The 26,454-nt window shown below is 39.7% G+C and overlaps 1 protein-coding gene across 1 annotated transcript in view; it reads right to left on the bottom strand.

Annotated features, from left to right (window-relative positions):
• The window catches only part of PDGFD (platelet derived growth factor D), a 295,422-nt gene that overhangs the window by 169,807 nt on the left and 99,161 nt on the right, over positions 1–26,454 (bottom strand). The window contains exon 3 of the mRNA XM_063430324.1: positions 5,718–5,898. Coding sequence (XP_063286394.1) covers positions 5,718–5,898 — 181 coding nt within the window. The remainder of the gene's footprint in view (positions 1–5,717; positions 5,899–26,454) is intronic.

The raw sequence follows: 26,454 nt of genomic DNA, 5'->3' as shown, positions 1-26,454 counted from the left end.
TTTACAGCTCACCATCGGCCTCGGTGATGAACTCTGGGTTCCTATCAGACCCTTTCCACATCACAAATGGCACGAGGCAGGGGTGCTCCCTGTCACCTCTGCTGTATGTGCTAGCACTAGAAATGCTGGCAGAGGCAACACAAACATTCACGGCATCCACATTGCGAATTCGGAATGCAAGCTACATTTATTTGCGGATGATGTACTTTTGACCTTATCGCAACCAATGATTTCACTCCCTAATTTACAAAGAGAACTACAACTATATGGGGACCATTCATATTATAAATTAAACATCGCAAAAACACAGGCACTTGGGGTAGGGATAGACAGTCAAACTCAAAAAAGCTTTTAAATTTGACTGGATACAAGACTATCTTACATTCTTATGGATCAGGTTGACTAAATCCCCTGCCACACTCTTCAAAACGAACTTCACAAAACTCAAAAAAGACATAGAGAATACAATAACAGCCTGGTCCGGTAAATTCTTATCATGGTTGGGCAGAAGCGTGGCGATTAAAATTATGATTTTACCAATGATCCTTTACCTTTTTCGCAAGCTCCAAATTAGGATCCCAACAGTCTTCATTAAACAAATGCAATCCCTTCTGATCAAATTCTTTTGGAACACTGGAAGTGAACCAGATATGGGACGAGTACATCTCGAACCCTCACAAAAAGTAATACCCACACTCCACACAGGAGCAATAAAAGTAATAGAGAGTTACACAGGGAGGATACTCGTGGTGTTACGCTACCGGGACACCTTTATGTCAGACCCAAAGATGGGGGAAGAGAGTGGAAAAAGAGGACACGGACAGGAACTCATCCACACAATATACTCCTCACAGTGGATCCAATGGTGTAGAGATCTCAGTCAATAAGCACAGCCAAAGTTTAGGTAGATTTTATTTTGTTATTAGTTAGTTTGTTTATTTTCCCAACACAATCGTCAAGTGTCGAGGCAGTGACAAAAGAGACGCAACAAGCACCAGCGAGAGACCCAGCCATCTCCACACACAGCCCAAACTAAGAGCTTTGTTCCACATGAAGTCCATATGACCACAGAGTTAACATTACAAGGTTGTTTGTAATATGGGTGTATGGTGGTAGAAGTGGGAAGAAAATGTCTAGCATTGTATAACACTTGATGCAACAGTTATGGACAGGGATGTATTGAATTGGTTATGCACTTACCAAAGATATGATGTGACGTTATAACGATGTAAGTTACATTGGATGCTACTATGATAAACCTTCAATAAAATACACATTGATAAAAAAAATAAAAAAGCATACTCATCAGAAGTTTATGAGACAAGTATCTTAGCACTGGGTAACTGATCCATTAATCAGCTAAAAATAATTAATTAAATGAACACTATAGTCACCAAAACAACTACAGCTTAATGTAGTTGTTCTGATGAGTATAATCATTATATGCAAGCATTTTTATGCAAACACTGCCTTTTCTGAGAAAATGCAGTGTTTACATTGCCCCTAGGGACACCTTAAAGTGGCCTCTCCTCAGATGGCCACTGGAGGTGCTTCCTGGCTCAGTGCTGCACAGTAGGCAGCACTACCCTGCAGTTCTGCATGTTCTGCATGGGGACGCTGAATTGTCCACATGGCAATGCATTGAATTAATGCATCTCTATGAGGATATGCTGATTGGCCAAAACTGTGTTTGGCCCCGCCCATTGCTGATTTTATCCAATCCAATGCTTTCCCTGTGGCAAAGCATTCAATTGGCTAAAAACCGTCAATTCTGATGATGTCACCAAGGGGGCGGAGCATAATTATTTTGCATAATATTTTTGCATAATCTTTGTTCATAATATTTATTGATGTATTATCTAATTAATGCAATGAAACTTGCAGTTTCTGCTTAAATACTTTAATAAAAAAAAAAAGCATAAAAATTAAGTAGAAAGTTGGTTACAGCATGGATATCCAATTTTTACCCTATGACTTTTACAGGTCAGAGATGAGCCTTCCATTGCAAAACCTTCCGAGTGCAGCAACTCCATGTAATTTAACCCCTTAAGGACCATACTTCTGGAATAAAAGGGAATCATGACATGTCACACATGTCATGTGTCCTTAAGGGGTTAAAGCCATTATTTATTTTTATTTTTTCATTTTGTATTTTTTTTTGCATAATCTTTTTGCATACTCTTTCTTGATGTATTATCTAATTAATACAATGAAACTTCCAGTTTCTGCTTACTGCAATACTATAATGAAAAAAAAGAATAAAAAATTAAGAAGAAAGTTGGTTACTGCATTTTTTGCCCTTTGGCTGTTCAGGGACATTTTTTACATTGGGAATTATGGGTATTGTAGTTCAACATGTTCTGGACAACTAAAGGTTGAACAATCCTGGTTTACAGCATTATGTTACTTCTTATTCAAGAGTAGTTTTGTATTTTAAAATCAGACTTATCAAACATATTTTTCCCACGGTACAAAGTTAAGCAATTGCATTATGCTTAGAGTACAATATATCAAAATTAGCAGAGAAAAGGTTGTGAATTTCTTCCAGGTAGAGTCGATTCTTTCACAGAAACTAAATGTCCTTCCAGTTAAAAACAACATACATATTACAAATGCCAACAACACAGACTGAGAAATAAGCTGTATAAATAAGGGGATTACTGTTATTCAAGAGACCTGCTTATCTTGTTCATTGGAACACATATTATTACTTGGTACAAATATTCACCAGAGTACCAGCTCTCTTTTCTCACAAGCATCTCATTTTATTTATGTTCCAAATGAAACACCCCAAGGATAATAAAACAGTATTTCACAGAAAATATTTGATAGCTGATCCAGTTTTTACAACACAATAACAAGAAGTAAAGGTTGAAAAATATAAAACCATAGTGAATGGGCTCTATTAACTCTTCTACGATGGATAACAAGCCCAGAACTTCCTGATACAGCTGAATTTTTATCTGAAAGGGTTAAATATGCGACAATGCTTGCTGTAGAAATGCACTGAGACTGAATATTTTGCAGCACTATGATATAGGCAGAGAAAGTCTTATTCTTTACAGAACTATGAATAAATATATATTATATATACCAACACACAAAACCTTAAAAAACAGCTCTCTCTCATATATATAACAGAATTATAAAATGTACATTTAAAATTAATTCTCTAAGATATTTAAATCACAAACTCAAAGTCAGCTAAAAATATATATAAAATGAAGACAAACGTGCCTGTTCTACAAATAATAATAAAGTAATACAAGGGCATGCAGCGAGACAGTGAGCATGAGTACAAAATAGTATTCAGTTTGTAGGATAATTAGGAATTAGATCTTAATCAACATAACCAAGGCAAGAAAGGGTAATAACCATGCTAAGAAAGAAAAATTCCAACTTCCCAAACTCAGTGTTCGGAGAAAGAGTAGATGAGTTGTTTGGAGAAAGTTCCTGGAATGGGAATTGAGTAATAATGCAGTGAATAAAGACAAAGACTGGAAGACTATCTAAGAAGTCTTTGGAAACTCGTAAGATGCCCTAAGAGATAAATATAGAGTTTAATATTCATATGTAATATAGCCAGACTTGATGGGCTTTTTGGTTTTCATTTGCCATAAAATTGATATCTTCATGATTCCATGAATCGATTGACATTTCTTGATGCATAACATTGGGCTAGACAGGAGAATGTCCAGTGGAATCTCAAGATACTGTCTTTCCATAGTTACATATCTGAAAAGAGACTTGCGTCCATCAAGTTCAACCTTTCTCACATTTGTTTTTGCTGTTGATCCAAAAGAAGGCAAAAAAACAAGTCTGAAGTGCTTCAAAGTGTGCAAAAAAAATCCTTATTGACCCCAGAATGGCAATCAGATATCTCCGTGGATCAAATAGCGATTACCCCACTAATTCAAAATGATATCCCTGTATGTTGTGTTTTTTGCATGTATTCATCCAATTGCTGTTTAAACATCTGTATACACTCTGATAAAACCACCTCTTCAGGCAGAGAATTCCACATCCTTATTGTTCTTACTGTAAAAAAAACCCTTTCCTTTTCCTTAGAATAAATCTTATTTCTTCCAGTCTAAATGTGTGAATTTTGTATCCTACGTATACTTACAAAGCATTATCTTATAGCATGTTTGGAGCTGGCAAGATATATATGATCACCCTAGCAAAGCTGTGCAAGATGATTTTGTGGAAAGAAAATTAAACCAAAATAGACACCTTGACCAAAACATAAAGTAATAATTCACACAGGGAAGTATGTTGATGATCTTCACATCTAAAAGAACACATGCTCCAAGAAATACTCCTTATTTATTTAGTCTTTTGAGTTTCAAGGCAGCTTTCTGTTTACTGAATGTCAGCGCAATTTTTCCATTTCACAATAATATATGCTTGATCAACCTACTGAGTATGGGAAAAAACGCACACATACAGATAATATGTTTACATTCTGCTGAAAAATATTCCATAAAAATTAATATGTTTGTTCACACATACCTAATTAGATGGCATTTGGTCATTTTTATTCATGGACGTTTGTCACTCCTAAATGCTACAAAATGCTATTCCTGTTTATATGCTTATAAGTCTGAACAAGACCAAGGTTGGCTAGCCATATAATCTCTAAAACGTTTTAACACCCTGATAGTTCTGGAAATTAAGGAATGCATTAATAAATAAATAAAAGTAAAAATGTGTAAACCTTCATCATTAATGTTTTTCTAAGCAGCTAATTTGTGGTTTTAGCTTTTGTAATTTGCTAGCCGTAAATCCCATATTTATAATAAATGCTTTGCTGACATTTTTTACCCCTAAGGATGGAGTTCTGAACCAAACCGAAACCTGTAATTTTAGCAATATGCCTGTTCAACCATAATTCACCGCTTACATTTTAAGTGTTACCACACTTACAATATATCATTTTATTCAGAGATATAGGCTTTTCATTTCACAGTAAACATTTATATATGAAGCATAAACATGGCATTATAACTGTGAATGTCATAATACTGTTTGCTTTCACTGCAATAAAATGCACATATTTAACGATGTCTCATGAGTACAACAGTACCCCCCAAATGAAGGTTTTACCGGTTTTTGGAAGGTAACAGGGTCAAATATAGTACTTTCCCCTTTTAAGTTTTTACACATTGAAACACATGTACAGGTTTTATGGGGTTTTGGAAAGTTACAGGGTCAAATATAGGGCTTGCAAATTAAATTCTCTGAACTTTCTGCCTGGGTTGTCAAGCAGGTCCCTCTATATATGGTATAGACTGCCTTCATCTTGTAGGACGGCATAGCGCACCCTAATGTCGGGAAAGAGTTAAACACATATTACAGTGAAGGGGTTAATGAGATTGTGTCCTTTTTAAAGGCAATGTCCATTATAAGATTCTATTTTGATTAATCTGATGGTTCTTTAAGAGCAAGTTCCCATGTTCTTTTACCAGTCAGATTTAAATGTTTCTATCTTTGTGTACAGTATATGGTAGGTGGCACACCTATAATTATAATTATAATTATGAGTGTAATTTTCAAGAAAGCTGACTTTATTGATGCATATTGTATACTCTACTCTGTAATATAATGCAGTCTGGTTCACATTCTTCTAGTACAGCCTATTATTAAAGTAATCTTTTAATTTACTCTAATCCATATAATATCGTAATAAAGGCATTTAGTAGTAAATGTTAGCTTACCACAAGAGAATAACAAATCTTGAAACCAGGCTTAGCCACAAAATGGTCATCAGATTTAAAAGTAATTTTTATTTGATTCTTTTTGGATGTAAGTCTTGGAGGAAGCTCCATGTGGCCACACCATCGTCCACGAACAACCGTGCTTGTTTCGGAGTCTTCTTCAACTTCCACAAAATCATATCTAATAGAAAACAAATATGCTATAAATAATAATCAATAATTACTCACTGATTGACTAAGCTAAAATTGCTTGCATACTTTTACAGAAGCACCTAGTTTTTTACTATAGTGAACTGAAATTGGTGACTAAATACTATATACTTTTTAGCATACATGCCATTTCTGCCCAATGAAACAGATTTGCTTCAGTTATAGAAACATAGAAATATAGAAACATAGAATGTGACGGCAGATAAGAACCATTCAGCCCATCTAGTCTGCCCAATTTTCGAAAAACTTTGATTAGTCCCTGGCCTTATCTTAAGTCTATGATAGCCGTATGCCTATCCTATGCATGTTTAAGCTCCCTCACTGTGTTAACATCTACCACTTCAGCTGGAATGTCCTCTTGTTGTGGTAGTTTTACTTCTTTTAAATATAGTCTCCTCCTTTATTGTGTTGATTCCCTTTATGTATTTAAATGTTTCTATTATATCCCCCCTGTCTCGTCTTTCCTCCAAGCTATACATGTTAAGATCCTTTAACCTTTCCTGGTAAGTTTTATCCTGCAATCCATGAACCACTTTAGTAACATTTCTCAGAACTCTTTGTAAAGTATCAATATCCTTCTGAAGATACGGTCTCCAGTACTGCGTACAATACTCCGAGTGATGTCTCACCAGTGTTCTGTTCCTGCTGCTCTATTACATTGTCTGCCTACTTTTAAGTCATTTGAAATAATTACTCCTAAATCCATTTTCTCATTTGTTGAGGTTAGTAGGGTATCAAATATTCTATACTCTGCCCTTGGGTTTTGGCGCCCAAGATGCATTATCTTACACTTATCCACATTAATTGTCAGCTGCCACAGCTCTGACCATTTTTCGAATTTACCTAAATCATTTTCCATTTGGCTTATCCAACCTGGAACATCAATCTTGTTGCAAATTTTAGTATCATCAGCAAAAAGACATACCTTACCATCAAGAGCTTTTGCAATATCACTAATAAAAATATTAAAGAGAATGGGTCCAAGTACAGATCCCTGAGGTACTCCACTGGTTTAACTAGACCTTGCTTCGAATATACTCCATTGACCACAACCCTCTGTTGCCTGTCATTCAGCCACTGAATCCAAACTGCAGTTTATTGATGAGCCTTCTATGTGCGACAGTGTCAAAAGCCTTACTGAAATCTAGGTAAGCAATGTCTACTGCACCCCCCTGATTTATTATTTTAGTTAACCAATCAAAAAAATCAATAAGATTAGTTTGGCATGATCTCCCTGAAGTAAACCCATGTTGCCTCTGATCTTGAAATCCATGTGTTTTTAGATGTTCAACAATCCTATCCTTTAACATGGTTTCCATCCCTTTTCCCACTACTGAAGTAAGGCTTACTGGCCTATAGTTGCCCGACTCCTCCCTACTACCTTTCTTGTGAATGGGCACAACATTCACTAATTTCCAGTCTTCTGGGACTACTCCTGTTAACAATGATTGGTTGAATAAATCCGTAAATGTTTTTGCTAGTACACCACTACGTTTTTTTTTTAATAACTTTAGGTGTATCCCATCAGGCCCCATCAAATTATTTGTCTTTACATTTGACGGTTGAAATGGATCCTTTTCCTCTGTAAACTCTCATTTGTCCTTTTTCTTAACTGAAGTCCCTCTCCTTCATTTTCAGCTGTAAATACTGAACAAAAATATTAATTGAGGCAGTCAGCTAGACCTTTATCCTCTTCTACATACCTTCTTCTTTTGTTTTTAATCTAACTAATCCTTGTTTTACTTTTCTTTTATCATATATGTATCTAAAATGTTTTATCCCCCTTTTTTACTGTCTGTGCAATTCTCTACTCTGTGTGTGCTTTGGAGGCTCTTATAACTTGCTTTGCCTCTTTCTGCCTAATCTTATAGATCTGTCTGTCTTCCTCACTCTATAATTACTAAATGCCAACTTTTTGTTTTCTACTATTTTGGCCACTTCTGCGGAGTACCACAGTGATTTCTTAATTTTTCTGCTCTTCCTGACGAGTCTAATTTTCTGTTGCTTTCAGTAGTGCACCTTTTAATAATCCCATCTCTTGGACTCCATTTAAACTGCTCCAATCTTATAAGGACTCCTTTACGCATATTCTAATTTTAGAAAAGTCTGTTTTTTCTAAAATCTAAAACTTTTGTTTTTGTGTGGTGTGACTCAGTCACTTTTCTTATATTAAACCACACTGACTGGTGATCACTAGATCCTAAACTTTCACCTACAGTATCTGATGCCAAATCTCCATTTGTTAATACTAAATCTAGTACGGCCTCCTTACGAGTTGGTTCCTCAACAAGTTGTTTTAGATACAATCCCAGTAGGGAGTTTAGAATATATGTGCTTCTCATGCTCCTGAGCAGGTCAGAGAGGAGACGATTGCAAGGGTTATTAGTTGAAACTTTATTTGTCGTATTACCATAACAAATTTACTGAAAATAAAGAATAAAGGGCAGTCTGCCACAAACAGGATACTTTGTGAGAAAAAACAGGGTTTAGGCAATATGCCACAAACAAGATCTTTAGAAAGTAAATGAATAAAGTCTTTTGTATACAAGCAAGCTTGATGTTATACCAAGTAGTTAAGGATTTCCAGGATACTTTGCAATGCAGCTAGTTATAGGTAAATACCTTTTAGGATAAGACAATGCAGGATCATGCAGAGTTGCAGAGGTTGAAACAGGTAGGTATACTCGAAAATAATATAATGCAGGTTGCTTACAAGATCAAGCAGTCATGCAGCAATTGAAGCAGTTAATATTCTTCAATGAAGGCAATACACCACAAATCAGGATTCTTGGAAGCTGATAAGGAAAGTCTTTCGGTAAGATGTAATTCAGGCAAGTTCAGGATGAAGTAATGCAGGTTAGTGCCTTTTCAGTATGAGGAAATGCAGAGGAGTACAGGATGATGCACTGCAGGTAAGTTCTCTACAGAATGAAATAATGTAGATAAAATACAGGATATTACCGGGAACAGAGATTCTTTATTAGAGCATAGACTTTAATCTCAAGGCACTGTTGTGTGCCAGGAGTAGACTTATCAAGCCTCCTAATTAGTTAATCAGGTGAGGTTATTAAGGTGAGTGAATAGATTAGTGGCTAGGGATACCACAAGGAGAAAATCATAAAGTTCACTTAAAGGGCCAGTAATAAACGAAAAAGTCTTACATGTCAGTTTTGAAACCTGAGATACCCCCTCCTCAAAGAGCGGCCTCAGGACGCAGATTTCTGAAGGCACAACAAAAACGTGGAAGAAGAACAAAGGTATATACAGTCCGGTTGAAACAGAGAAGAAGAAATCAGAGTTAAAGGAATTCTTTCTTTTTCCTATGTTTTTTCTTCATTTCTCTGTCTTTTAAGGCTTTCTCAAATATGGCTAGGTCTTCACGACGTACTATCATACCGTTTGTGGCCCTTACACAGTTAGGTGATAGTTCTTCAGCTATGGCACTTTCTTTTCCATTAATATGTGGAGTAGAAAGGGTTTGTTCAGATTCAGTAACAATTGTACCCATGGTAGCTAGTTGATCAGGAGTGGAGGTAGAATTTAGTTTGAAGGCCAGCTCCAGGGGATTAGCTTCCACAAACCTCTTTTCAGCCAGATATCTTTCATGAAATACAGGGTGATGGTGAAGCGCTATATTTAGATATAATATTGGAAAATGGAGATAATACTGGAAATAAGTGAATATACCTGAATATAATCTTTTATCTTGAAACCTTAACCTTGATGTAAGATTCCTTAAAAGTATAAGCACAAAAAATATATCATAGTGTAAAACTGTAAAATACACAATAAAATATGTACACAAGATTATTCCCACTCACACTCTATAGAGCCAAAAGATTTTAGCTCAGTTCTTGCGCATGTAGGGTCCGTAAAGGCGACCCTCTCCCTTCTTGCGAACCTTTATTCTTCCTATTTTCGATCTAGGATATAGAACATATATAGTGCAGTACCTTTGGTAAATATCTTGTAAATAATAAAATTCAGAATGGGGTACTCACAAACCCAGAGCCTTCAAAATAGGCTCAATGGAACAGCATATGTGGTTATGGACCACAATCCTTCTTTCTTGTAGCAGGAAAAAATTTGCCAATAGTGTATCAGTAAAAGATAATTTTATTAAACTATAACTGTAAAAGTATAAAACAATATCTATACAAATATTCATTATATAGGCAAAAGTCTTGTGACAAAGACTTTTTTTGATCCAGCTGAGGAAGCCTATTCGGCGAAACGCGTCCTGGAGACATTATGAAAAGACTATAATTATTGGACTCTTTATATTTTTGCCTATATAGTGAATATTTGTATAGATATTGTTTTATACTTTTACAGTTATAGTTTAATAAAATTATCTTTTACTGATACACTATTGGCAAATTTTTTCCTGCTACAAGAAAGAAGGATTGTGCTCCTTAACCACATATGCTGTTCCATTGAGCCTATTTTGAAGGCTCTGGGTTTGTGAGTACCCCATTCTGAATTTTATTATTTACAAGATATTTACCAAAGGTACTGCACTATATATGTTCTATATCCTAGATCGAAAATAGGAAGAATAAAGGTTCCCAAGAAGGGAGAGGGTCGCCTTTACGGACCCTACATGCGCAAGAACTGAGCTAAAATCTTTTGGCTCTATAGAGTGTGAGTGGGAATAATCTTGTGTACATATTTTATTGTGTATTTTACAGTTTTACACTATGATATATTTTTTGTGCTTATACTTTTAAGGAATCTTACATCAAGGTTAAGGTTTCAAGATAAAAGATTATATTCAGGTATATTCACTTATTTCCAGTATTATCTCCATTTTCCAATATTATATCTAAATATAGCGCTTCACCATCACCCTGTATTTCACTCCTTCTATTTAAGATAAGATTTCGGTGTTTTAGCAGCTTATTTGTATTAAATTGGTATATATCAAGTTCTGGTTTTTCACATTAGCGCTGGTACATCCACCCGTTCAGATATCTTTCATGTTTGGTGAGTTTTTCTATAGGCAGAATAGTACCATCACTGGCTTTTATGAGCCCAGGAGCACCATAACAGGGTTTTGCAGTATTCTTTCCTGCGGAGCGGCTGATGGGAACTGTAGTCACCGTAGTCACCATAGGTTCAGGACATTCGCTCCTAATTTCATCTCCTGAATGACTGTCATCTGAAAGCAGAGCATCACAGTCCATTTTTTCTGATCCTTTCTCTATATCATGGGATGCTATGGAATCATCAGGGAGAGAAAAAGTAAGTATGTCTTTTTTATATAGATTAGACGTACCGTGTTTTGTATCCTTGCATGGAGGAGTGCTTTTTTCTGTAGCCCTTTTCTTGGTTTCAGTGACCACAGCAGGTTTAGGAGGTCTTACTGAACATTCTGTGCCCTTTCTCTCCACAATAGAAGCAGGAGTCGTCTTGCCGTCTTCTATCTATTTCCATTTTAGTAAGAGGTTCTCTTTTCTTGCTTTTTATGGAAGGAGTGACGGTCTTAGTTTTCTTTGGTTTTATACAAGAGCTTGATTGTAGTAACAATGAAACAGTCTTGCACAGTTCTGTAGTAACAATGAAACAGTTCTTGCACATCAGGAAGATTAAAGTCACCCATGATGATAACTTCCCCTTTAATGTCATTATAGCTATTATCTCAGCTAGTAGATTATCTAACTGCTCTATTTGTCCTGGGGGCCTATAAATCACACCTACACGAGTTACTGTGTGATTACCAAATTCTAACGTAACCCAAACGGACTCTGTGTTCGCCTCACTAACTTTTATTAGGCTTAATTTTATGCTATCCTTCACATACAGGGCCACCCCTCCCCCTGTCTTGCCTTCCCTGTCTTTTCTATACACAGAGTACCCTGGTATTGCTATGTCCCAGTCATTTTTCTCATGATGAGTGGAATATAGCATTACCAGGGTACTCTTTATATAGAAAGCTAGATATCCTTGAAGAATCCCAAGAAATTAATAAGGAGACTATAACTGAGTCTTCTCAATCAACCTTTCACCAATGAACCAACATTTTTTTTTTACTATATATGTAGTGGAAAACACTTGCAAACAATGTGTTATTGTTTTCTTAAGAGCAATGTATCCAGTTTTTGGCAGGTGTAAACACACACACACACACACACAGACAGGCAGTCACACAGGCAGACAGCCACACACATACACACAGGCAGACAGCCCCCCCCCCCCCCCCATCCTCCTCCTCCCGCCACACACAGAGGCATACAGCCATACACAGAGAGGCAGGCAGACACACTCACACTATACCTGCTATTTATAAAGCACTAAGATTATCTGAAGTGCAGTACAATATATTGTGAGACAGACTGATGTAAAAAGAAAGGAGAGCTGTCTCGTAAGACATATGTTTAGCACTGTTATACAAGGCACAGAGCAAGTTGACATGTGAGCTAATAATCGGTAAGAATAAAGGAAGCAAGAATTCATGCAGATTATGTACTTATTCTGAATGAATGGCAATGTTGATATCATCTGCTAAAGGATAAAGGGGAAGGTGAGCAGCTGATATGTTTTCCTTTAATAATTGGCATTTCAACAAAGTTACACCAGTTAGTGAATAACATTTTAGCTTTTCTGGGCTGCAACTCCAACGTTGACAGGATTGGGCTTCCGTGAATCCATAAAGTTTCTGCATTAAAAAAACATTGCAGCAGCAATGTAATGTGATTAGTAATGGTGACTATAATTACAGTCTGGATACACGGACAGTATTCTGTGCTGTAAAAAGACTCTATTTATCATGTTTAGGCATAGTTAGGATTTGAGTCCTTATCAGCACTATACCCATCTAAAACTAAGAACCTCTAACCCTAACTATTCCTAATGCTGCAGACTAAACTGGGTTTACAGCAAGAAAATGTAGCTCTACCTAACCATTTTCCCCAAATTAGAGATTTTTTCAGGAATTTGTCAGTTTGGCTCAGCAGAATTGTGGTACCAAAAAAAAAGTATTTTGGAACCAAATCAGATGAACCCAAAAGTTATGAAAATGGACCTATCATTGTACTGCAAAATATATACATAATATGTAATATAATATATTATTATGTATATATTTTGCATACGCTGATAGGATCATTTTACATTCATTTTTTTACATATGAAGTAATTAAAAGAACCCAATGGAGAGAAAAAGAAAAGGTACAGTATGAAAATGTTGTTATTATTATTGGCATCTATATAGCGCCCACCTGTTCCACAGCAATTTACAATATTATAAACAGGGAAAATTAACAATAAATGAGACAATTAGAAAACGTTACAGGAACAATCAGTTGATGAGGACCCTGTTCAAACAAGCGTCACACACCGCGAACCAAGGAATATAGAATCTCTCCATTATTCAGCTCCCCACAACTTTCAGGTACTGATTGAAGCGTGGAAGATAATCCACATCATCTATTCTTACTTTGTTACCATATTATCATTTGTTACTATGGCACTGTTACCATTTATAACTATAAATACCTGTAGTACGTAGAATATTAAACTAAGAATGCAAAGTACCTTTGTTTAGATATGCAAGCTTACTAACCCCTATAAATATATTTTATCTCATCCCATTACTACGAAAAGTTTGGGGCAACACTGTAACATGTTCGAAAGAAAAACACAGAAAATTGCCATGCGCTCAAACTCCAACTACTCTTGGTGGCCGCAAAGTATTCACCCACCATGTATGAAGAAAACAAAATCCTGCACCCTATCCCAAATCCCAGTATACATTTCAATCTCAATTCATTCATATTTCAACTAATAAGCTTTAGGTTTTTTGTTATTGTTAAGGCTTTTGTCTATCGTCATAGGAACCATATAAGATAATCACGGTGAGGTCATTCCGATGGTTAATGCACCAACTGCACTAAACATTGTAGGTTATATTCCTGTTTTTTCTAGCTATATCTTTTTATGCATTAATAATGTTAATAATCTATACCCAATGGCAAAAAAAAGATAAACTCATAAGTAAAACATTTCTATTATTTTTTTCAGAATAATGGAATTAATAATTTTCAATATTTTTATATTAATGTTTCAGAGTGTCCACTTTTTATTTCGGTGTTTTCTTCAGAATAGTTTCATATGAATCCCTTTTAAATCTTTTCACTTGTAGTTCAGTAGGGTAGTGTATAAGTAATTGGACACCAGTTAATTATACTTGCACCAAACCCCGCTCCTACCCTATAAGGATAGGGCATATGACTGATTAATAAATGCATTTCAAATATAAGGTGGTAAGAGCCCAACTGGAAAAATATATTTTACTCAGCTATGCTGCCTTTTTAGCTACTTTTGCTTAAATTTGAAATTCACTTTGCAATCACTCGAATTTACATTTCAGTAAATAACCTGCTATATGTCTAAAAGTATGTGGACATTTACTACTTTTTCAATTTGCGTGGTTCATTTTCACCAACGTGGATAACACATGATGCAGGTGACTGATTGGGAGGAGAAACTGTTATTTTAAATGAATACGGTTGCACATCTGAGTAATTCATTAAAACCCATCCATGTGTATAGGGGATTTATTAAATGAAAATTTAAAAATTAACAAATATTTATCCCCTCTTCCCTGTCATTACCTTGCATTGAGGGGGAATGCTGATCTCTGGTGATCCAGTTTGCTGGGAATCTGGTCGGTGCCTTCACTGGGTGCAGACCATCAGCAACTGTCTCATGAGCTCAGGCACTTACAGTATCAGAGCTTTCCTGTGGTAATTCGCGGCAACGTTCTGATTGTCCAGAGCTCGGGACACATCTACATTTATCATGTGTGTGTGTCAGACGTGATTGTGTGATGTGTTGGCTGTGTGCCATATTTGTAATGGGTGTATTGACTGTGTCTGGTATGTCTGTATATTGACCGTGTGTGATTTTTGTGCACTATAGCAGTAGATAGGGGGAGCAAAGGCACTGGGGTAGATGGGAAGCAGGGTCGCTATAGCAGTAAATGGGGGGAGCGGGTGCACTGGGGTAGATGGGGGAGAAATGCATTATAGCAAAAGATAAGGGGAGCAGTGGCACTAGGGTAGACGGGGAACAATGGTAATATAGGGGGAGCATGGGCACTATAGGGATAGATGAGGAGCATGGGCACTATAGGGGTAGATGGTGGGAGCAGGTACACTATAGGGGTAGATGGGGAGGCACGATAGGGGTAGATGGGGAGCAGGAGTCCCTGAGGGGTAGATGGGGAGCAGGGGCACTATAGGGGCAGATAGGGAACAGGGGTACTATAGGGGGAGCAGGGGCACTATATGTGTATATGGGGCACTATAGGTATCGATGGGGAATAGGGATACTATAAGGGGAGCAGGTGCACTATAGGGGTAGAGGGGGCACTATAGGGGTGGAGTGGGAACAGGGGTACTAGAGGGGGAGCAGGGGCACTATAAAGGTAGAGGGGGCACTATAGGGATAGATGGGGAACAGGGGTACTATAGGGGGAGCAGGGGCACTATAGGGGTAGAGGGGGGCACTATAGGGATAGATGAGGAACAGGGATACTATAGGGGGAGCAGGGGCACTATAGGGGCAGAGGGGGCACTATAGGGATAGATGGGGAACAGGGGTACTATAGGGGGAGCAGGGACACTATAGAGGCAGAGGGGGGCACTATAGGGATAGATGGGGTACAGGGTACTATAAGGGGAGCAGGGGCACTATAGGGGTAGAGTGGAGCACTATAGAGGTAGATGGGAACACTATAGGGATAGATGGGGTAGAGTGGGGCACTATAGGTGTAGAGGGGGGCACTATAGGGATAGATGGGGAACAGGGGTACTATAGGGGTAGAGTGGGGCACTATAGGGATAGATGGGGCACTATAGGGATAGATGAGGAACAGGGGTACTATAGGGGTAGAGTGGGGCACTACAAGGATAGATGGGGAACAGGGGTACTATTGGGGGAGCAGGGGCACTATAGGGGTAGAGTGGGGCACTATATAGGTAGAGGGGAGCACTATAGGGATAGATGGGGAACAGGGGTACTATAAGGGTAGAGTGGGGCACTATAGGGATAGATGGGGAACAGGGGTACTATGGGGGCAGCAGGGGCAATATAGGGGTAGAGTGGGGCACTATAGGGGTAGAGGGGGCACTATAGGGATAGATGGGGAACAGGGGTACTATAGGGGTAGAGTGGGCACTATAGGGATAGATGGGGAGCAGGGGTACTATAGGATAGAGTGGGGCACTATAGGGGTAGAGGGGAGCACTATAGGGATAGATGGGGAACAGGGGTACTACAGGGGTAGAGTGGGCACTATAGGGGTAGAGGGGGCACTATAGGGATAGATGGGGAACAGGGGTACTATAGTGGTAGAGTGGGGCACTATAGGGATAGATGGGCCACTATAGGGATAGATGGGGAACAGGGGTACTATAGGGGTAGAGGGGGCACTATAGGGATAGATAGGGAACAGGGGTACTATAGGGTAGAGTGGGGCACTATAGGGGTAGAGGGGATAACTATAGGGATGGATGTGGAACAGGGGTACTATAGGTTTAGAGGGGGCACTATATGGATAGATGGGGAACAGGGGTACTATAGGGGAGCAGGGGGGCACTATAGGGATAGATGGGGAACAGGGGTACTATAGGGGTAGAGTGGGGCACTATAGCGGTAGAGGGGGGCACTATAGGGATAGATGGGGAACAGGGGTACTATAGGGGTAGAGGGGGCACTATAGGGATAAATGGGGAACAGGGGTACTATAGGGGTAGAGGGGGGCACTATAAGGATAGATGGGGAACAGGGGTACTATAAGGGGAGCAGGGGCACTGTAAGGGTAGAGGGGGCACTATAGGGATAGATGGGGAACAGGAGTACTATAGGGGTTAAGGGGAGCACTATAGGGATAGATGGGGAACAGGGGTACTATAGGGGTAGAGTGGGGAACTATAGGGATAGATGGGGCACTTTAGGGATAGATGGGGAACTGGGGTACTATAGGGGGAGCAGGGGCACTATAAGGGTAGAGGGGGGCACTATAGGGATAGATGGGGAACATGAGTACTATAGGGGAAGAGTGGGGCACTATAGGGGTAGAAGGGGGCACTATAGGGGTAGAGGGGGCACTATAGGCATAGATGGGCAACAGGGGTACTATGGGGTAGAGGGGGCACTATAGGGATAGATGGGTAACAGGGGTACTATAGGGGTAGAGGGGGGCACTATAGGGATAGATGGGGAATATGGGTACTATAGGGGTAGATGGGGGCACTATAGGGATGGATGGGGAATAGGGGTACTATAGGGGTAGAGGGGGGCACTATAGAGATAGAGGGGAGCACTATAGGGATAGGGAATAGGGGTACTATAGGGGGAGCAGGGGCAGTATGGTCTCACTTACCAGGCAGCAGATTCGGGCCTCGGTTAGCTCTGCCCCCCACAGGCTGTTTGGCTCCACCCCTGCCGGCTGCTTAGCTTAGCCTCCTACTGTCTCTCTCTCTCTCACTTTCTGCTAAGCCTTGGTAGAGGATAGGGAGAGCAGGGAGTGTGCAAGCTGTGTCGGCCACATGGCGCCCCCTGCTACCAAGGCACCCTGTGTGGCCGCACAGCTCGCACACCCCTAAGGCCGGCCCTGCACACACACTGCCCCCATACAAACACACACACTGCCCTCCCATACACACACACTGCCCCCCATACACCCTCACACACACAGTATGCCCTTCAAAAACCACTCACACACACTACTATACTTCACAAACACAATGCACACTCAACTGCAACCCTCACACACGCACACTGCACTATATTATTGTTTTATTCTTATAGTTTTTGAACGTCTTCAATGACAATTTCATATTCTCATTTAGTAGTAGCACTAACTAGAATAGATGCTTGACTGGCTCTTATAATAATTAATGATGACCTATTTTAAACATTCAAGTTGGGGAGCATAATATGGCATAATTTAAGATGAACTATTTTAAAAAAAATGGGCTGTACAAAATCACTTAATTTAAAAAAAGGCTTATTTCAACTGTATAAGTTTGAATATTCACAACTATGTGGCAGAGACTGTTTACTGTTAAACCATATACAAATGTTAGATCTTTAAACAAATTCTACTAAATTGTTACATAGTTACATAGTTACATAGTTACATAGCTGAAAAGAGACTTGTGTCCATCAATTTCAGCCTTCCTCACATATGTTTTTGCTGCCTTTTTCAATACACACAGTTGGGAAATAAATATAAAATAATCAAATAAAAATGTGGCTAAGTAAAACAGTCACTCAAGTAATAAACAATAAGAAAAGGGAATTCAAAACATTTGAAGCAGATGGGTCAATAGCATCTTATAACAAATATAAGCATGCCAACAGAGCTTGCAAAAGGGCAATTAGAAGGTCTAAACTAGAAAATACAAAGTTTGTAGCAAAAGAGAGCAAGACCAACCTCAAAACATTTTAGTAAGGACATTAACCCCTTAAGAACATGACATGTGTGACATGTCATGATTCCATTTTATTCCAGAAGTTTGGAGGTTAAAGCCAAAAAGGTCAAAAGTGAATGAGCTTTTCTATTTGCAGTGCTTAGGTACCTGGACACAGGGCCGGCGCGTCCATAAGGCGGCACAAGCGGCCGCCTTAGGGCGCCAGAGGAGGGGGGCGCAAAAATCCGAATCCCCTGCCTCTGGCTGGAGAATCGGATTTTTAAACTCACCTCTCTCCCTGCAGCCAGCACACAGCAGGAGCAGGGCAGTGAAGTCAGCCGTCCTCCTCTGATGATGTCAGAAGGGGGCGGAACTTCTACTGCTCCCAGACTCCCCAGCGGTCCTGACTGCAGCTCCAGCCTCCAGTGTAGCCCAAGGTAAGCCTCTGGGAGGGGAAGAACTTTGTTTAACCCTTTAACCCCTTAACGACGAGTGACGGACGAGGTCCGTCACTCAGGGGAATGCGTTAACGACGAGTGACGGACCTCGTCCGTCACCCGTTAAAATTAACCCCAGATCGCCGCAATCGCGGCGATCGCGGGGTTAATGGTGCTCCGGTCTGCCTCTGCATTAGAGGCAGACCGGGAGCACCGGATCGGGCTGTCAGAGTACATGTGCCCGCTCTGACAGCATGCCAGAGCGGGCACATGTGCTCTCTATACTCACCTCCGCCTCCCTGCACTTCCTGGTTCTGTGTGAAGTGCAGGGAGCCGGATCTTCAGTGATCCTGCCCCCTGGTGGAAAGAAAATATAGTCAAATTAAAATCCCCCCCCCCTTTACCCCCCCTTTACCCATTTTAATAAAAAATTAACCCCTTCCCTGCCAATTGATCACTGACTACAGTGATCAATTGGCAGGGATTACATTTTACTAAGATCTGATTTTTTTTTAACCCCTGAGGGTTAATTCTTTTTTTTTTTAACCCTCAGGGGTTCAATTTATTTAATTAATTAATTTAAATATTTTAAAATTATAAATTTAGCTAGCTGGGGAGGGTGGAAGTTAGTGGGGAATTGGGGGATTTAGTATTACGCTAACTAGGGGTTAACGTTAAAAAAAGTTTAAAAATACGCTTTAAAAAGTTAAAAAATTAAGTTAAAAAAAAAGTTTTAATAACATTTAAGTAAAAAATGTAAAAAAATAAACCCTTTACCCAGTCCAAATAAAAATTAGCCCCTTCCCTGCCAGTCGATCACTGCCTACAGTGATCAAAATACAGATCACAGTATTATACTGTTCTAATTTTTTTTTTTAACCCCTGACGATTAACTTTTATTTATTTTTTAACCCTCAGGGGTTAAATTTATTTAATTAACTAATTTAAATATTGTATAATTAAATATTTTGCTAGCTGGGGTGGATGGGAGTTATGGGAAAATGGGGAATTTACTGTTAGTGCTGCTTACTGCTAGTTAGGGGTTAACGTAAAAAAAAAGCTTAGAAAAATGTTAAATCTGTAAAAAAAAGTTTTACGAAAGTTTAGGAAACTTTAAAAAAATGAATAATCAAAACAAAAGTTTAAAAAATAGTTTTAAAAAGTAAAAAAAGTTTTAAAAAGTAAAAAAATACATTTAATAACGCTCATTACCACTACACCTGGTACAAGCTAGCGGAAAAATGATCCCACGCTAAGGTTCAAAATATGCCTTTTGAAATACCCTGGGATGTCTTCTTTAAGAAATGGTATGGCTTTATGGGGTATTTGGATTATATAGCCTGGTAAAATACTCTAAAATGGGACATGGGCACAGCGTAAAAATTCTAAATTTGAAAAAAAATGGAATGGCTCTGTCCCAAATGTGCCCCTCCGATGTCCACATATACCTGGCAAAGGTACATACGGGGGTATTTTTGTACTCAGCAGACATAGCTGAGCAACATATAAAGTATTATACAGTGGTAGTACACATAAGGTTTGCAAAATATACTGTGCAAACTCACTTTGTGTGTCAAAAAGGCAGAAAAAACGCTTATTACCACTACACCTGGTACAAGCTAGCGGAAAAATGATCCCACGCTAAGGTTCAAAATATGCCTTTTGAAATACCCTGGGATGTCTTCTTTAAGAAATGGTATGGCTTTATGGGGTATTTGGATTATATAGCCTGGTAAAATACTCTAAAATGGGACATGGGCACAGCGTAAAAATTCAAAATGTGAAAAAAAATGGAATGGCTCTGTCCCAAATGTGCCCCTCCGATGTCCACATATACCTGGCAAAGGTACATACGGGGGTATTTTTGTACTCAGCAGACATAGCTGAGCAACATATGAAGTATTATACAGTGGTAGTACACATAAGGTTTGCAAAATATACTGTGCAAACTCACTTTGTGTGTCAAAAAGGCAGAAAAAACGCTTATTACCACTACACCTGGTACAAGCTAGCGGAAAAATGATCCCACGCTAAGGTTCAAAATATGCCTTTTGAAATACCCTGGGGTGTCTACTTTAAGGAATGGTAGGCCTTTGTGGGGTAGTTTGAATTTAAAACCTGCAAAGATGCTTGGAAATTGCACATAGGCCCGGCGTCAAAATTCAAAGTTCGGTCAAAACTGATATGGCTTGGTCTCCTATATGGCACTGTAGCTTCACAAAATAGTGCCATAGACATACAATGGGGGTGTCCTTTTACTCAGAAGACTTAGCTGAGCATAATTTGGGGGGTTTGAACTTAGTGGCACACATGAAATATACAAAATGCCCAGCAAAAATGCAATCCGTATGTAAAAAATGCACAAAATTATTTTTTACCACATACTTTGGCATGTAATGGTAAAAAAATGGGGGCATGTTAAGGCACAATATGCACCTTATGAGATACCCTGGAGTGTCTTCTTTTACAAATGGTAGGCCTTTGTGGGGTGTTTTGAACAGTAAAACTGTTATAATACCCCAAATGGAAGCATAGGCTCATTAAATCCGTCTCTCAAAATTCTACTGTGAATACTGAAAAGGACAGGTCTCCTGTATGGCACTGTAGCTTCACGAAATAGTGCCATAGACATACAATGGGGGTGTCCTTTTACTCAGAAGACTTAGCTGAGCATAATTTGGGGGGTTTGAACTTAGTGGCACACATGAAATATACAAAATGCCCAGCAAAAATGCAATCCGTATGTAAAATATGCACAAAATTATTTTTTACCACATACTTTGGCATGTAATGGTAAAAAAATGGGGGCATGTTAAGGCACAATATGCACCTTACGAGATACCCTGGAGTGTCTACTTTTACAAATGGTAGGCCTTTGTGGGGTTTTTTTGAACAGTCAAACTACTATAATACCCCAAATGGAAGCATAGGCTCATTAAATCCGTCTCTCAAAATTCTACTGTGAATACTGAAAAGGACAGGTCTCCTATATGGCACTGTAGCTTCACGAAATAGTGCCAAAGACATACAATGGGGGTACCGTTGTACTCAGCAGAAGTAACTGAACACATAATAAAACTTTGTACAGGAATAGCACACACCAAATTTACAAAATACACATGAGAAGTTCTTTGTTATAAGTTTGTGTGCGAAAACCCCCAAAAAACACAATTTTACTCCAATATTTAGCAGAGGTTGGCGGTAAAATGGCTACGTAGAAAGTGTCAAAACAACCTTAGGTAAATAGCCTGTGGTGTCTACTTTATATAAATATATACTTTTGTGTGGCAATTTTGTTTTCTTTTATGGCTATTAGGCTTACAAGACAAACATACCAAATTCTAAAATCGCTCCACATAAAAAGTTTATTTTACTCCTTGTGCTTTGTGACCTGTAACTACCAAAAAAACCTGAAAATCCCAGACACATTATATATTCTGTAATTCAGAACAACTAAATGAATTTATTTTTAATTACTTTCCTTAACCTGCACTAATTATGTACACATTATTATTGCAAAAACTGTAAAAAAAACACACAAAAATTCATTTTTGTGCATATTTCTGTATTTTTTTTATAATAAATAAGCATTTATATATACATGTGTTACATCAAATTAAAGCCCTTTCTGTCCTTTAAAAAACGGTATATAATATGTGTCGGTGCAATAAATTAGTAAAATGCAAATTGCAGTTGAACGCAAATAGCAAAAAATGCAAAAAATGCCGTTGTCATTAAGTGAAAGACAAGCTTCTGAAGCTCTGTCCTTAAGGGGTTAACACCGCAGCCAAATGTACAAGTTGTGAACGAAACAAAACGTAAACAAAACCTGGCATTTGCGCTGTATGTCTGTCCAACCGTAATTCACCTCTTTCATATTAAATGCACCCCCCCTTATTATATATAATTTTATTCAGGGGAAACAGGACTTTCATTTAATATCAAATATTTAGCTATGAAACATAATTTAATATGAAAAAAATGGGAGAAAATAAGATTTTTTTTTATTTTTTTCGTTCTACATGACATTTTAACTGTCAATGTCATAATACTGTTTGCTTTTACTGCAATAAAATACACATATTTGTATTCAGCAAAGTCTCACGTGTAAAACAGTACCCCCTATGTACAGGTTTTATGGTGTTTTGGGAAGTTACAGGGTCAAATATAGCGTGTTACATTTGAAATTGAAATTCGCCAGATTGGTTACGTTGCCTTTGAGACTGTATAGTAGCCCAGGAAATAAATTTACACCCATAATGGCATGCCATTTGCAATAGTAGACGACCCAAGGTATTGCAAATAAGCGATGTCCAGTCTTTTTTAGTAGCCATTTGGTCACAAACACTGGCCAAAGTTAGCGTTCAGTGTTTCAAGGCCAGTGTTTGTGACTAAGTGGCTACTAAAAAAGACTGGACATACCCCATTTGCAATACCTTTGGTTGTCTACTATTGCAAATGGTATGCCATCATAGGGGTAATTTTCATTCTTGGGTTACCATAGGGTCATAAAGGCAACGTAAGCAATCTGGCGAATTTTAATGTGAAAAAAATTAAACACAAGCCTTATATTTGACGCTGTAATTTTTGAAAACACCATAAAACCTGTACATGAGGGGTACTGTTGTACTCAGGAGACTTCGCTGAACACAAATATTTGTGTTTCAAAACAGTAAAAAGTATTGCAGCAATAATATCGTCCCTGTAAGTGCTGTTTGTGCGTGAAAAATGCAAAAAACGTAACTTTTACTGGCGATATCATGGTTGTAATACATTTTACTGTTTTGAAACACTAATATTTGTGTTCAGCGAAGTCTCCCGAGTAAAACAGTACCCCCCATGTACAGGTTTTATGGTGTCTTGGAAAGTTATAGGGTTAAATATAGTGCTAGCAAATTAAATTCCCTATACTTTCGGCATGGGTGGTCAGGCAGGTCCCGCTAATTGTAATTAATTAGGATACCTAATTATGTAAAATTATTACATAAATATATGTGTAGAATTTATATATGTATATATATACATATGTGTATATATACGTATATATATATATTTTTTTTTAATATTTTTATTTATATATAGGTATATATATAGTGATATATACGTATATATTTATGTATATAGATATATATATTATTTCGTTCTACGTGTATTTTGATATAAATATATATATATTAATATCACAATACAGTTAGAACGAAATAAAACACATCTATATATTTTTTAATATTTTATTTTTAATTTATTTTTTTATATTATTTATAAATATATATATAACAATAATTATATATATATTTAATCAGTATCAGTCTACGTGTAATTTGATATTAATATATATATATAATTATATATGTATTAATATTAAAATACACCTAGACGGTGTGTGTGTGTGTATGTATATGTGTATATATATATATATACTTAGATCATATATATATAATATATATATATATGTAATCTAAGTATAATTTTTTTTTTTTACACTTATTTAACATTTATTTTATTTGATTTCAGCCAGCAGGGGGACCTACTGTCATTACAGTTAGTCCCCCTGCTGGCAATGCCTGAGCCAGCTATACCGGCCATGTGATTGTGAGGTCCTCGCAAGGACCTCACTCTCACATGACCGGGAGGGACCGGAGGAGGAAGATGTGCCGCGGGGGGACTCCCTGGGAGTCCCCCCAACCGCGATCGCCGGCGTGGGACCGCCGGCGACCGGGTAAGTTACTAAAAACCGGAGGGCGTACTATTACGCCCTGCGGCGTTTAGAGCCGCTTTTAAAAGGACGTAATAGTACGCCCTCCGGTCTTAAGGGGTTAAGCTTCTGGGAGGGGAAGAACTTATGTTTGTTTCTTTTTTTTTTTTAAATCAAAACTTTTTTTGTTTTTTTTGTAGCCCCTCTCTACTGCCCCTGCCCACACTATACTACCCCTGCCCCCACCATACTGCCCCTGCCCCCACCATACTGCCCCTGCCCCCATCATACTACCCCTGCCCCACCATACTACCCCTGCCCCTACCATACAGCCCCTGCCCCCACCATACTGCCCCTGCCCCCACTATACTCCCCCTGCCCCCACTATACTGCCCCACCATACTGCCCCTGCCCCCACTATACTACCCCTGCCCCACTATACACTATACTGCCCCTGCCCCACCATACTGCCCCTGCCCCCACCATACTGCCCCTGCCCCCACTATACACTATACTGCCCCTGCCCCCACCATACTGCCCCTGCCCCCACTATACTCCCCCTGCCCCCACTATACTCCCCCTGCCCCCACCATAGTGCCCCTGCCCCCTCTACTGCCCCAATGCCCCTCTACAGCACTTCTATTTCCCTCTATAGCCCCTGCCCCACCATACTGCCCCCTTTACAGCCCCTCTATAGCCCCTGCCCCTCTATGTCCCTCTATAGCCCCTGCCCCACCATACTGCCACTGCCCCCTCTACAGCCCCTCTATGCGTCTGCCCCCACTATACTGCCCATGCCCCCTCTATAGCCCCTGCCCCACCTTACTACCCCTGCCCCCTCTACAGCCCCTCTATGCCCCTGCCCCCTCTATAGCCCCTGCCCCACCATACTGCCCCTGCCCCCTCTATAGCCCCTGCCCCACCATACTGCCCCTGCCCCCTCTATAGCCCCTGCCCCACCATACTACCCCTGCCCCCTCTACAGCCCCTGCCCCACCATACTACCCCTGCCCCTTAACAGCCCCTCTATAGCCTCTGTCCCCACCATACTGCCCCAGGCCCCCTCTACTGCCCCATGTGCCCCTCTCCTGCCCCCACCATTCTGCCCATGCCCCCTCTATGTCCCTCTATAGCGCCTGCCCCCACCATACTGCCCCATGTGCCCCTCTACAGCACCTCTATAGCCCCTGCCCCCACCATACTGACCCTGTCCTCCTCTACTGCCCCATGTGCCACTCTACAGCACCTCTATTTCCCTCCATAACCCCTGCCCCACCATACTGCCCCTCTATTTCCATCTACAGCCCCTGCCCTGTATGCAGCCCCTCTTTTTCCTTCTAAAGCCTCTACCCCACCATACTGCCCATGCGCCCCCTATACATCCCATGCCCCCCCTCTACAGCCCCTGTCCCCACTATACTGCCCATGTCCTCCTCTATTGCTTCTGTGACCCCCTTTTTATCCCCTGTGCCTCCTCTATTTCCCTCTACAGACCCTGCCCCCTGCCTCTGCCCCCCTTTCACACGCCTCTACTGCCCCTGTCTCCCCCCTCTACTTCCCCTGTTCCCCCCGTACTCCCCTCTATTTCCCATTTACCCCCACCATACTGTTCCTGTGACACCACTTTATTGCCTCAGTGTCCCTCATTACAGCCTGTGCCCAGACCATACTGCCCCTGTGTCCCCCTCTACTGCCCGTTTCCAACCACATTGCCCCTTTGCTCCCACCACAGCCCCTATACTCCCTTCTACAGCCCCTAACTCCCTTACTTCACATCCCTTCCACTCCCTTTTACACCCCATAACTCCAGTACAGCCCCTATTCCCTTACTACAGTCCTTACCCCCACTACAGCCCATCTCCCCCAATTGCTGCCCATATCCCCCACACTACAGCCCCTGTTCCCACTTGCAGCCATCAACCTACTTCAGTCCCTAACCCCCTACTACAGCCCCAATCCCCCACTACATTTAC

Source organism: Pelobates fuscus, chromosome 1, assembly GCF_036172605.1.
Source record: "Pelobates fuscus isolate aPelFus1 chromosome 1, aPelFus1.pri, whole genome shotgun sequence".
Classification (NCBI taxonomy): domain Eukaryota; kingdom Metazoa; phylum Chordata; class Amphibia; order Anura; family Pelobatidae; genus Pelobates; species Pelobates fuscus.
This window is presented reverse-complemented; position numbering and strand designations above follow the sequence as displayed.